The sequence below is a fragment of the Eptesicus fuscus genome, chromosome 10 (genome assembly GCF_027574615.1).
Source record: "Eptesicus fuscus isolate TK198812 chromosome 10, DD_ASM_mEF_20220401, whole genome shotgun sequence".
NCBI classification, from domain to species: domain Eukaryota; kingdom Metazoa; phylum Chordata; class Mammalia; order Chiroptera; family Vespertilionidae; genus Eptesicus; species Eptesicus fuscus.
This window is the reverse complement of record NC_072482.1, coordinates 90,142,609-90,155,540: the sequence shown is the minus strand read 5'-3', so window position 1 is coordinate 90,155,540 and position 12,932 is coordinate 90,142,609. Positions and strand designations below refer to the sequence as shown.

Below are 12,932 nucleotides of genomic sequence, written 5' to 3'. Positions count from 1 at the left end.
CCAGGACCCCTCAAGGGATGTCTGACTGCCAGTTTAGGCCCGATCTCTGCACAATCTGGGACCGCTGGCTCCTAACCACTCGCCTGCCTGCCTGATCACCACTAACCACTTGCCTGCCTGCCTGATCACCCCTAACCCACTCTGCCTCGGACCCCGCTGCCGTAGCTTCGTCCGGAATGATGTCTGGAAGGTCGTTTGGCTGTCCAGTCTAATTAGCATATTATGCTTTTATTATTGTAGATAACCATATGCATGAAAGATGACAGCTATGTCAGCTGGACTCCTCCAATATATTTTTATAGAAGTTACTGCATGTTACATACAGCTCTTGAAAATTTGGAATAGAGTTTTTAAGTAAATTTCACATAAAACGAATAATAATTTTCACAAATTATCTGACTTGTTAAGGAAAAGTAGACATTATTCTGATATACAGCATAGTTTTATTGGGGCAATAGTCTCCCCATTTTCATTTTCATTCCTGCATTCATGCAATAGCTCTCTCCTCACTCCCACTCTGTGTCACTGGAAATCATGGTCAGACCATTTTCAGTGCCATTGTTGTGTGTTATGACTGAGGGGACAGTTTTGGTGGGAATGGGTATCAGAGGAAAATGGTGGCCTCGTTTCTCTGCTTTCATTGCCCTCTTTCCCCTCCCCAGGATCTCTGCCAGGCCCTGGAGTCCCTGAGCAGTGCCTTGGCCACGCTCTCTGCCAGTGCCCAGAAGGTCGTGAGCAGAGGCTGCTCCGTCCAGGAGGCCGGGGCCCTGCAGCAGAGATACCAGGGGCTGCTGAGCCGGGCGAAGGAGAGACAGACAGCGCTGGAGAGCCTGCTGGCCCACTGGCAGCGGTGAGCAGCCTTCCTTCCCCAGTTGCCACCTGGGTGTTAATAGCCACTCTTTGTAAAAAAATATGTTTATATTCATTTTAGAGAGGGAGGAAAGGAGAGGGAGAGAGAGATAGAAACATCAATGATGAGAGAAAATCATCCATCAGCTGCCTCTTGCATACCCCTTACTGGGGATTGAGCCTGCAACTCAAGCATGTGCTCTGAAGGGGAGTCATAGCGCCAACCTCTTGGTGCATGGGACAATGCTCAACCACTGAGCCACACTGGCTGGGCAATAGCCATACTCAAATAGGAAATTCCGGGCCAGCTGTTCTCTAAGTGATGGGCAATAATCATCCCAGATGTAAAACAGGCCAAGTCATGTTTTTAACATGGGATTGGACAGGATGTACCAGATACATGTATATTTCCATATTACACACATATAGACATATGTGAGTACATATGTGAACATGATAGGAGTGGTATTTTTACTTTCACATCTAGGAATAAGCTAACAACATTGTATTATTTGTATTGCTCAGTGTTGGACCCTCCAACTTCAGAAAGGCCTCGCTTTCTAATATGCTAATTTGGGGTGCATTTGCTTCATATCCCTTCTTTCTTTAGGCTGGAGAAAGAACTGTCAACCTTTCTGACCTGGCTGGAGCGGTGCGAAGCCATAGCCAGTTCCCCAGAAGTGGACATCACTGCAGACAGGGTCAAAGTGGAGAGTGAACTTCAATTAACACAGGCAAGCTCCAGGAAGTGGGGGGAAAACGACACGCTCTCTTGTCGTGGCTGCATTGTAAAACAAGAGCAAACACAAGCCCTCTAGCCAACTTAACTTCTTGCTTTGGTTTCGTGATCCCACAAAGAACCACCCACACCTGAAAGACAAAGTGTTGGTGAACTTGGTGATGGCCGATTTGATGATGTTAGTATAGAGAGGAGGATAAAACATTTTGACAAGCACTACCATGTGCCATGCTATACCTATCATCCCAGTTAACACCATGCTATGTTGTTAGCTATCTACCATACATGCGTGTTTATCTGTTATTAGGTGGGAACCACAACTTTATGCATCCTAAGAGATTTATTGCCTGATGAAATATAAAAAACCAAGGTTTGGCTGCATGACAATAAAATGAAGAGCACTTAAGCTCCCCAATTTGGCCCAATATTGTCTCTAAACAGAGGGAGACCACATCCCTGTTACCTAGATTTGCATCTCTGTTATTGTTAGGCATGCGTTTTCTCTTTAGCAATAGTTCTCCTTTGATTCTCTTTGCCTGCTCAGTTTCTTCATCCTGAAAGAAATTCTACAGCATCTAAAAGTGCCTAACACTGTAACTCGGACCCTGGAAAACTAATTCAAGTTTCAGTAGCCTTTTAAATGTTGGTTTAGAGATGAAATGGGTTCATTTCTAAATTAAGGAATAAAACTTTCTATAGTTTAGTCCCAATAGCCTCCATTTTGCAAGAATGCTGAGCCTTTGGATAACAACCTCCTGTGTCATGTGGTCCTTCCTTGTCAATCATGCTGGAATGAGATCTACTAGTATAACATATTCTGTGTTCGGCAGGCACTGCAAAGTGAAGTTGTATCCCAGGCCTCCATCTACAGCAACCTTTTGCAACTGAAAGAATCACTATTCTCAGTGGCCTCCAAAGATGATGTGAAAATGATGAAACTGCATTTGGAACAGTTGGATGAGAGATGGAGAGTTTTGCCACAGATACTTAGCAAAAGGTTGGGGTTTTATAAAACATTCTAATATTGTGCGTTGTTTTTTTTAAATGGTAAGCGTATACACCAAGAAAGCATAGTTTTGTTTACTTATATTTAACCCAACTATTCACAGGATAATTATAGAAGGGTAGAAAACCACTTTATTTGCCATTGTAAAAATCAAAGAACTCAAATATTGGCATTTCTGATGAACCTCAATTCAAAATTTTAGTCTCACAATCAGGGCAAATGATCAAACTAGTTGAACTATAGTAAAGAGAGTAGGTTTGCTCAGGTTTTTAGTACTCATTGCTTAAGCAGTTTGTGTCCAGGAGAAAGATGGTAATTAAAACTTTGTTTCTCATGATATGTCTAAACAAAGGCATCCAATCACCTATTATTAGTCAACCTGATTCATTTATTGCACAAGCAATGGTTGATCCCTGACCATATCCCACGCCCCTTTCTGGGTCCTGGTGATATAGTAGTAAGCAAGGCAGGTAGAGTCCTGTCTCTGGCTGAGGGGAGGATCAATATACAACTAAACAAATGAGTGAATGATGCTGGTTCAGTTGGTAAGTAATGTGAAGACACAACATGGGGTAACATGGCGGGGACTGTAGGTCCAGCACAGCCCCCCGGTACCTGACGTCTGATGCAGATCCGAACGCTGTGCAGGAAGCAGACTCATGTGCTTCGGGGGCAAATCACAGGGGCAGAGGGAGCAGAAAGGGCAAGGGCCCTACGGCAGCAATGAGCTGGGATGTTGGGGAAGCGGAGGCAGTGGCAGGGTGGGCGGCCCTGGATCAGATGAGGCCAGAGAAGTAGATGATGAGGGACCCTCATAGACCACAGCAAGGAGCCGTGGAGTTTCGCCTTCCTGTGTACCCCAGGAGATTGCCCATGTATAGGCTTGGCAGAGGGGGTTCTGATGACATGGACATCATTCCTGGCTGCTGTCTAGAGAGTGGATTATAGTGAGGCCTGCCCCGTGGTGGCAGGAAGGAGGCCAGCTCAGGAGGCTGTTGGAGGCCAGGCAAGAGTTGAGGCGATGCAGACCAGGGTGTGAAGGTGGAGAGGAGAGCCCGGCAGACTGTAATGGGTGCCCTGACATGCGCGGATCAAGGGTGGTGGTAAAGAAATGGAGAACCATCAGGGTGGGCAGCACTAACAGGTACTGAGATGCAGCAAATTGTAAGAGAAACAGGGTTGGAGAAGTAGAAAGCATTAAGAGTTCTGGTTTGTCCCCTGTTGGGCCACATTAGTTTTGCCAGTGATTAAGTGGATTCCAAAAACATACCAACTATTCCGTTCCACCGCAGGACATTTGAACTTTTATTATTCATTCATTCATTCATTCATTCATTCATTTTAACTTTATTGGGGTGACATTGATTAATAAGAGAACAGAGTTATCGTACGACCCAGCAATCCCTCTCCTGGGTATAAACCTGAAAAACTCGAAAACATGTATTCGCAAAGATATATGCAGCCCTAAGGACACGTCACCTTTTACCACCGCCCTCTGCCCAGGCTTCGCTTTCTGCAGTCTGTGGTCGCTGAGCACCAGCAGTTTGATGAATTGCTGCTTTCCTTCTCCGTCTGGATTAAGCAGTTTCTCGGTGAATTACAAGCCACTTCTGAGATCAGCTTAATGGACCATCAGGCCGCTTTAACACGGCACAAGGTAAAGTGCATTCTTTTAAGAGGGAAGAAACATTTGTTCGTAACAGAGAGCTCTTCAATTTTAAAGGGAAGCAAATTTAAAAAAAACACTCGCCAGAGATTTAACAATGTATTTCTCTATAAATGTTCTCACAATGTGTTATGCAGATGCCTTAAGCAGATAAAGCCACTTCAGATAAAAATACCTTTTTTTTTTCTCACAATGGAGCGAATGATTTCTAGGATAAAGTGATGAGAATGTTCATTTGTAAGCTTCCCAGTTTGTTTTGGTCCAATATTAAAAATGAATACTGAATCCCAGTGCTTTCACAATATGGTTTTTCTGAATTACTATTTAGCTTGAAAGTTACTTAAAATTTCTTTTTCTTATTTCTAAATTACGCATGATATGTATCCTGACATTTAAACAAATTTCTAAAATCAGATATTGGTCAACAAGTATTGGAATAGTTGTGGTAAGCTGCATGATAAGCTTGTAACAATATTGACTGATAATACATTTAATGTCTGTTGAGTGTTCACTCTATGCTGGGCTTGCCAATTGGGTTTACCCCAAGGAAAAGCATGTTCTCCTTTCTTCATGACCGCAGGTGGTTTTGCCATTTGGAGCAAGGTGCTCAGCAAAGCTAGGCTCCCACCCTCAAAGACAGGAGCTAGGGCGCCATCTTCCTCGATGAGTACAAGTCAGGGGGATGACTCCCAGCTGTTTGAGAAAGATAGTCTTCAGTTGTAAAACTGTCCAGGAGGTTCTAAAGAGATTTACATCTCAAAGGGACAGAGAATGAATTTGTAAGTTTTCTAAAGTAAATGCTCAAAGAAGCCCTCTAAAGTTGAGTAGTTGGGCTGAGGGAACCATTAGGGCCATTCTGGTCACAATTAAGACAGTGATTATTTCTCTTTCGTGGAAACCATGCTGAGAGTGCTAGCAAACCTCTGATGGGTTTTAACCATATGTTGTGAGCTGGTCAAATTTTCTCTACAACAGTCTTAGCCAGTTCATCTATATTCCTCAGAGAGAAGGCAGCTAAAACTTGTGCAGTTCCATCTGCTTTATTCACACCTCTGAAAGAGGCTTACATCTGTCTATTCCCAACTCCTTCACTACGTTAGGATTAGCTGGATTGTATGTATATGTATGTGTGTGTATATCTATGTATATATAACATACCTTTTAAAACCTTACACATTTTCAGTTTCTTTTAACTGTATATACTGTAACTATACCTTTTAACTGTATATACATATATCTTTTAAAATCTTTCAAATTTTATATATACCTTTTAATAATTTATTGGAGTGACATTGGTTAATAGGAGCATATAGGTTAACTATTTCTATTCACAAAGGAATTCTTTTTCATGGACTACATTAGTTCCAAATCAGAGTTGTGTTTGGTATGAAATACATAGGTGAGCAAAACAAGAGAAATCTTAAGAATCTTTCTAAAAGTTTCATTGTGGGTGACCTTTAAATGCTATACCATGCTTTGCATTTAAAATGTATTTTTAAAATTTTATTTTTTAAATTGATTGGGGTGACATTGGTCACCATGAACCTATAGGTTCCGGGTGTGGGTTTCTGTGCTACAAGGTCTGTATATTGCACTGTGGATCTTGACGTCACCGATTCTGTAACATGTCTGTGTCAGAAACCACAGTGTCTCTGAGGAACCAGTGAGTCTCTCTTCCCTTCCAGGACCACGCAGCAGAAGTCGAAAGCAAAAGGGGGGAATTGCAAAGCCTGCAGGGGCACCTCGCGAAGCTGGGCGCTCTGGGTCGAGCCGAGGACCTTCACGTCCTGCAGGGCAAAGCAGAGGACTGCTTCCAGCTGTTGGAGGAGGCCGGCCGGGTGGTGGAGAGGCGGCAGCTGGCCCTGGCCCAGTTGGCCGGCTTCCTCCAGAGCCACACCTCTCTGTCGGAGGCGCTCCGCCGGCTGAGGCAGACAGTGGAAGCAACCAACAGTATGAATAAGAAACAGACTGACTTATTAGAAAAGGACCTACATGATGCTATTCAAGACGTGAAAACGTTAGAATCTACTGCCATCGGTCTGGACGGCCTCCTTACCAAAGCCCAATACCATCTTAAATGTGGGAGTTCTGAGCAAAGGACTTCCTGCAGAACCTCAGCTGATCACCTCTGCTTTGAGTTAGAGAGGATCCAGAACCTTCTGGGAACCAAGCAGAGTGAGGCAGATGCCCTGGCAGCATTGAAGAAAGCATTCCACGACCAGAAAGAGGAGCTGCTGAGAAGCATCGAGGACATCGAAGAGAGGGCTGACAAAGAGCGTCTGAAAGAACCCACCCGCCAGGCGCTTCAACAGAGGTGGGAGGAGACTGCTGAAGCCATGGTCTCAGCTATTTTTCATTTGACCTAGGATTAACGCTTGTGTAAAACTTCGATAGCACCCTACTTAGCAACGCCTCTTTTTATATTTTTAGGATAAAAATAATGACTAATTTGACACTTAAGGGTCTAAAATCTTATTTGGGTTCCTCAATAATTTTCCTAAGGGCCTTGTGTAAGCCACTCTGAGATCTTATTTACAATAGACTATGTAGATCATACTGTGTATTTTAACTGATAGAAGAGACTCATGTTCTGTAAAAGGAATGAAAGTAGAGGAGGAAGGGAGGGATGCAAGTAGACTTGTAGTTCTGGTGGTAAATCTGAAGAAATTCCTCCAACCTTGCTAGCCCTCAGAAAAGACTGGAGCAAACTCATTTGTTGAGATTGAGTGACAGGGGATGTGGACAGAAAATGGTGTGAGATAGTCTTCTTGTAGGAGGAAATGAAATTATGCCTGTGGAGCTTGGTAAGATGATAAGCTGCCATTTAAGATTTGTATTTATTCACTAAAAGTGAAGCCAATCAGCTCAGCAGAGTGGTTTTCCCAATCACTATTTTTAAAAAAATATATTTTATTAATTTCAGAGAGGAAGGGAGAGGGAGAGAGAGAGAGAGACATATCAATGTTGAGAGAGAATCATTGATTGGCTGCCTCCTACACACCCCTCACTAGGGATCTAGCCCACAACCCGGGCATGTGCCCTGACAGGGAATCAAATCAGGACCTCCTGATTCATAGCTCAATGCTCAACCACTGAGCCACGCCAGCCAGGCTCTCCCAACTACCATTAACTGTTTGCTAAGAGGTGAGAAGAAGGAATAGAAGTGGGTTTAAGCAAAGATGGGGGATTGCCAGGCATAAATTGCTAATACTGTAGCCTTCTTTTCAATCTTGTTTTTCCCTCTTGATAGAACTTTCTCCCACTCATGTTCTCAGGGTCACTTTCTTTTCTATTTTTTTTTTCAAGGGGCAAACAGACAGTTGAAAGGCATTCATACCAAGGCATCCCTAATTGATCAGAATTATGTTGACCCTGCCAATTTGTTTCCTTTTAATCAGAATCAAATATTGATTAACAATTGATTCATGGCTCCTGAAGTTACACCTTGTGGGAAATAAACTATCTGACTGGTTTAACAATAAACTTACAAAAGGGAATAAGACTTGGGAAGGACAAAATAGCCTCCAGAGCAAAGACAGGATGATCCAGGCAAAGAGCCAATGACTCACCCAGAAAATAGCAGTAGGATTGGTGCCACCAGGAGGCCTGGCCTCTCAGGCCTGTTTGGGGCAGCAGACAGGAGGTCCTAAATGTGCTGGAGAAGAAGGCCCAGGTTGAGTTCAAGAGATATATTAACACCCACAACACTGAACTCACCAGTGTCACACAGAGGATACTGAGTGGTACGATTGATTGATTTATTAAATTTCAGCCCTACCTGTGCTGTACTGTGCGACCTTGGGCAAATACTTCTCTCCTTGTAAATGGAGTTAATGATAATGTCTGCTCCTAGCCTTTTTGTTTTGGGAATTAAATGAGACAATGCCTATATAAAGGCAAGAATGAAAGAGTCAATAGCTGCCTCTACATGGCCACTATTCACAAATACTCAAATATCAATATATTAGAGACCAAAAAAATGAACATTTTCTCATGGTAATCTTCAATAAAGCATGTAATTTAGTTTATACACACACACACACACACACACACACACACACACACGTATATATATATATATATAACAATTGATCTATATAAAACTATATATAGAACAATCTATATAATAAAACAATCTATATAATATAGGACAATCTATATAATAAAAGCCTAAGTGACCGTTACAGTGGAACTACCAGAACAACTGGTCACTATGATGCGCACTGACCACCAGGAGGCAGACGCTTAATGCAGGAGCTGCCCCCTGGTGGTCAGTGTGCTCCCACAGGGGGAGTGCTGCTCAGCCAGAATCCGGGCTCAAGGCTGGCTGGCCAGTGCAGCAGCAGTGGCATGAGCTTCTCCCACCTCTGCAGCAGTGCTAAGGAGCAGTGAGCAGGCAGGCGGTAAGGAGCGAGGGGTCCTGGACTGCGAAAGTGATGTCTGACTGCCGACTTAGGCCCCCTCCCCACAGGGAAGGACAAAATAGCCACAGGGAGGGGGCCTAAGCTGGCAGGCGGATATCCTCTGAGGTGTCCTGGACTGTGAGAGGGCACAGGCCGGGCTGAGGGACCACCCCCCCACACACACCAGTGCACAGATTTCATGCACTGGGCCTCTAACATATATATAAAATAATAAACTTACAAAAGGGAATAAGACTTGGGAAGGACAAGTCTTATATGTATATATGTAGAGTATAGCTTGGTAAAACTATTTTTATTTTATGAAACAGCTATGATTCTTAAATATTATTTTACATGAATTAGACCTCATGACACAAAATAATTTTATATCAATACCTTGCAATAAATACTCACCTCCTTTGCCTACAAGGTCAGCCCTAGTTTTAAAAGTCTTATACCATCAAAGGATAATAGAAAGAGAATACAAACTTAATAGAAGTTTGAAGGTGAATAGTGAGACTGACTTTAAATGTTTTCTGAGGTACACTCTAAAGGATGCAAAGTTAACTCGAAAAGCATCTTTATCAGTTGACATCCGTTCATTTGATTGCTCTGTTACTAGTTTTCTAGTTCTCTGTATGTGGGCTTTACGGAGAGGAAATATTGGTTTGCTACCTTTAGTAAAACAACACTTTAATTCACAGATTGAGAGTCTTCAATCAGTTAGAAGATGAACTGAATTCTCATGAACATGAGCTATGTTGGTTGAAAGACAAAGCTAAGCAAATTGCTCAGAAAGATGTAGCCTTTGCACCTAAAGTTGATACAGAGATACATCGCTTAGAGGTCACCTGGGATGATACCAAAAAGCTAATTCATGAAAAGTAAGTCAGCAACTTCTCAGTTTTTGTTTTTTAACTTCTCCCTATTTTGTGACATTGGGCCATGCCTGCTGATTTGCATGGGTGTGATCAAGAATTGAATATCTTTTGCTATCTTTAGTATTCTATGTCTTTCAGGAACGATAAGAATTTAGTCCTACAGAACTTGATTGAGGAGGCTGCTTTGAGATAACAATTACACGTGAAATTCAATGCTTAAACACAGTTGTCAAGTTACTAAGGGCTACCATGAGAGTCTTAACCTCCTGATTTCCTTTTTATTCTGTTTTGTTATAGTTGTTTGTAACTGAGGTATGACTGACATAAAGTAAAACTCACTCTTTTAAATATATTCAGATATGCTTAATTGATTTTTTAAAAAAGGTAATTTGATGAAGAAAGAATAATAGTCTTTTCAATGAATAGTCCTGAAACAATTGGGTATCTATATGCATTAAAAAATAATATATCTACATAAGTTTGAGTTATCCAGAACATACATTGCATCTTTGCTTACTATTAAAGTCACAGATTTTGTTTGAATGGCTGTGTGCATGCTTCATTCATGAGGATATTTTGGACATTAGAGTTAAGTAAGAGCGACCAGCACTCTTTTGACCTCGGTAGGTATAGACAGGGTATACCTGACAATAAATGATGTCTTTTCTTTGACCATTGCAGCCAGGGCCAATGCTGTGGGCTTATTGACTTAATGAGAGAATATCAGAACTTGAAGTCAGCTGTATCTAAAGTTCTAGAACATGCCAGCAATGTGATTGCAACCAGAACTACTATAAAGGATGAGGAGGATCTTAAATGGGCCTTATCCAAGGTAGTAATTCAAAATGTATTTCTTTTAGTAGCACACTTTATTAAACCTGTTGTTGTTTTTTTACTCACAATGTATTCTCTACACAAATCTTGTCAGCACAGTTAGATGTAGATAATTCATGCTAACAAGCTCACCTTTTTTTTTAAGAGTTCTGATATCCTAGGATTCTAGCAATTCAAGAAAATCAGTATATATATTTGTACAGTTTATTAATATCCCTGGTTTCTGCACCAGGTCATCCAATAATTAAATTTCTTGGAGGCAAATTGTTTTAAACACTTATCATTGATGATTTTATTAATTAAGGAAACATTTATGTTCACAGCATGAAACTGCCAGGAACGAAATGTGTAACGAGCAGAAAGAATTGGATGGCTTTACCAGTAAAGGAAAACAGTTGTTATCTGAGCTGAAAAAAATTCACAGCAGTGATTTCATCTTGGTGAAAACAGACATGGAGAGCACTATGGACAGATGGCTGGATGTAAGCTCAGCACCTTGGGTTCCATGAATAGTTTAAATATTCACATTTCTGACTCTCATTTTGGGGCAAAGTATTATTGAGATTTCATTTTTAACTTTTTAATGCTAAATGCAAATATAATATTCTAAAGGAAAGTAGTGTTCACATAAATTTTAGAAATAATAAAAAAAATATTTGCTTTATTTTGTTAAAAGTTATTGTCAAGTTTTCTAGAATTTTACTTGATAGCTTCAATCATAACAAATTTATAATCTGCCTTCTCAAAACTATGGAATTATGAATAAAAGTAAAAGAATAATGTATAAACAGCCTACAGACTATTAACCAAAATGTATAATAATTTAAAGTGAGAAGACTCTTTAGCGTTGAAAAACATTGGCCTTGAAGTTTATATCCTTGGGTTTTAGTTCCTGCTCTGTCATTTACTGGCTATGTGACCAAAGGACAGGTCACTTGATCCCTCTGGAACTCTGTATCTGAATTCATGCATATTTTACACTGTTTTCCAGCTCCAAATCTCCAGTGATTCTGTTGACCTCTATTATCAATATCTAGGCTCGGAATTTAAACCCTCACTTAAGCTAAGTCACTTAAGTTAGACATTGATATTTACGTACTATAATCAAATAATCTGGGGACTTCAGAAGACCTTATATTCTTCCACTTTTAAAATGATATTATTATGGGAAGAATATTAAGCAATAATACTATAAGCATGCAAAATTGGTTAATCTTCTATATAGTTACTTATTCTATAAATATGTTCAAGCCTAATTGTGCCCATTTTTATGTATCATCATTACAAATAAAAGGGCTTACTGTGTTACTTTTAAAAATAAGTATAATACTGCCCAATGTGGACCCCTATCTCATAGAATTCAACCTTAGAGTGAGTTATATTACAGTAGACCCGTTGTGATTACTTTTCCAATTTACAAATAAGTCAAATGTTTTAGAAATTCAACCAACTCTCCCAGTGACAGAAACAATTTGTATAATAGCATTTACATAAATGGAGTTCAGTGCCCTAGTCAGCTTACAATAATTTTTGAAAAACTTGGCTTTCTGGTCAGATTACAATTTTCTGATTAAGGAAGCATTGACCTTTTCAGTACTTTGGTGTGGCAAAGAGCATTTTTTAAAGCCTCAGACTGTTAATGATTTGATTTTGATTTTCTCTTCCAGGTGTCAGAGAGAATCGAGGAAAACATGGATCGGCTGAGGGTAAGCCTGTCCCTTTGGGCTGATATTCTCTCGAGTAAGGACGAGATCGAAGGCTGGTCGAACAGTTCGGTCCCTCAGCTGGCCGAGAGCATCAGCAACCTGAACAACAGCCTCAGAACAGAGGAGCTCCTGAAGGAGTTCGAGGTAAGTGAGCTACACCTTCATATGGGAGCCGGTGGTGTAGCATTGGCCAGAATACGAACATCTTGGTGTCCTTTTTTAAAAATGCATTTTTTTTAAAAAAATATATCTTTATTAATTTCTGAGAGGAAGGGAGAGGGAGAGATAGAAATATCAATGATTAGAGAGAATCACTGATCGGCCACCTCCCACACGCCCCGACCCGGGATCAAGCCCACAACCCGGACACCTGCCCCAACCAGAATCAAACCATCACCTCCTGATTCACAGGTCGATGCTCAACCACTGAGCCACGCTGCTCTTTGAGACACACAGGAGTATAATAAAAAATCTTAACTATCTTTTGCTATTTATTTGGAAGTAAACCTATAATTTGTCCATTCATCTGAGAATATGGCATCTTCTTACTGGAAAACCAAATTGAAAGTGATTGTAATTCAGTAATATTTAGTATCTATTTTTTTCTCCATTCAAATGAAATGTTTACTGAGTAGTTACCCTACACTGAGCACTTACGCTAGGAGCTGGTTTCCTCCACTTCCTTTTCAGAAATGTAAGGAAATGGAGATTGGAGTGTCACAGGCTTCCACAGAAAGTAGCTTTTTTAAAGTTCCAGTCACTAATTTATTTTAACCTCCTTTTATTCCCATTTTTCTCATTCATTTATTCATTCACTCATTGCCTTTTTAATGAGCACCTAAAATATG

At 40.8% G+C, this 12,932-nt stretch overlaps 1 protein-coding gene across 1 annotated transcript in view; it reads left to right on the top strand.

Moving 5' to 3' along the window:
• The window catches only part of SYNE1 (spectrin repeat containing nuclear envelope protein 1), a 375,752-nt gene that overhangs the window by 139,708 nt on the left and 223,112 nt on the right, over positions 1-12,932 (top strand). Inside the window, exons 35-43 of the mRNA XM_054722584.1 lie at positions 663-850; positions 1,460-1,583; positions 2,419-2,585; positions 4,098-4,251; positions 5,946-6,574; positions 9,368-9,547; positions 10,226-10,376; positions 10,702-10,860; positions 12,046-12,228. Of these exons, the coding sequence (XP_054578559.1) occupies positions 663-850; positions 1,460-1,583; positions 2,419-2,585; positions 4,098-4,251; positions 5,946-6,574; positions 9,368-9,547; positions 10,226-10,376; positions 10,702-10,860; positions 12,046-12,228 (1,935 nt within the window). The remainder of the gene's footprint in view (positions 1-662; positions 851-1,459; positions 1,584-2,418; positions 2,586-4,097; positions 4,252-5,945; positions 6,575-9,367; positions 9,548-10,225; positions 10,377-10,701; positions 10,861-12,045; positions 12,229-12,932) is intronic.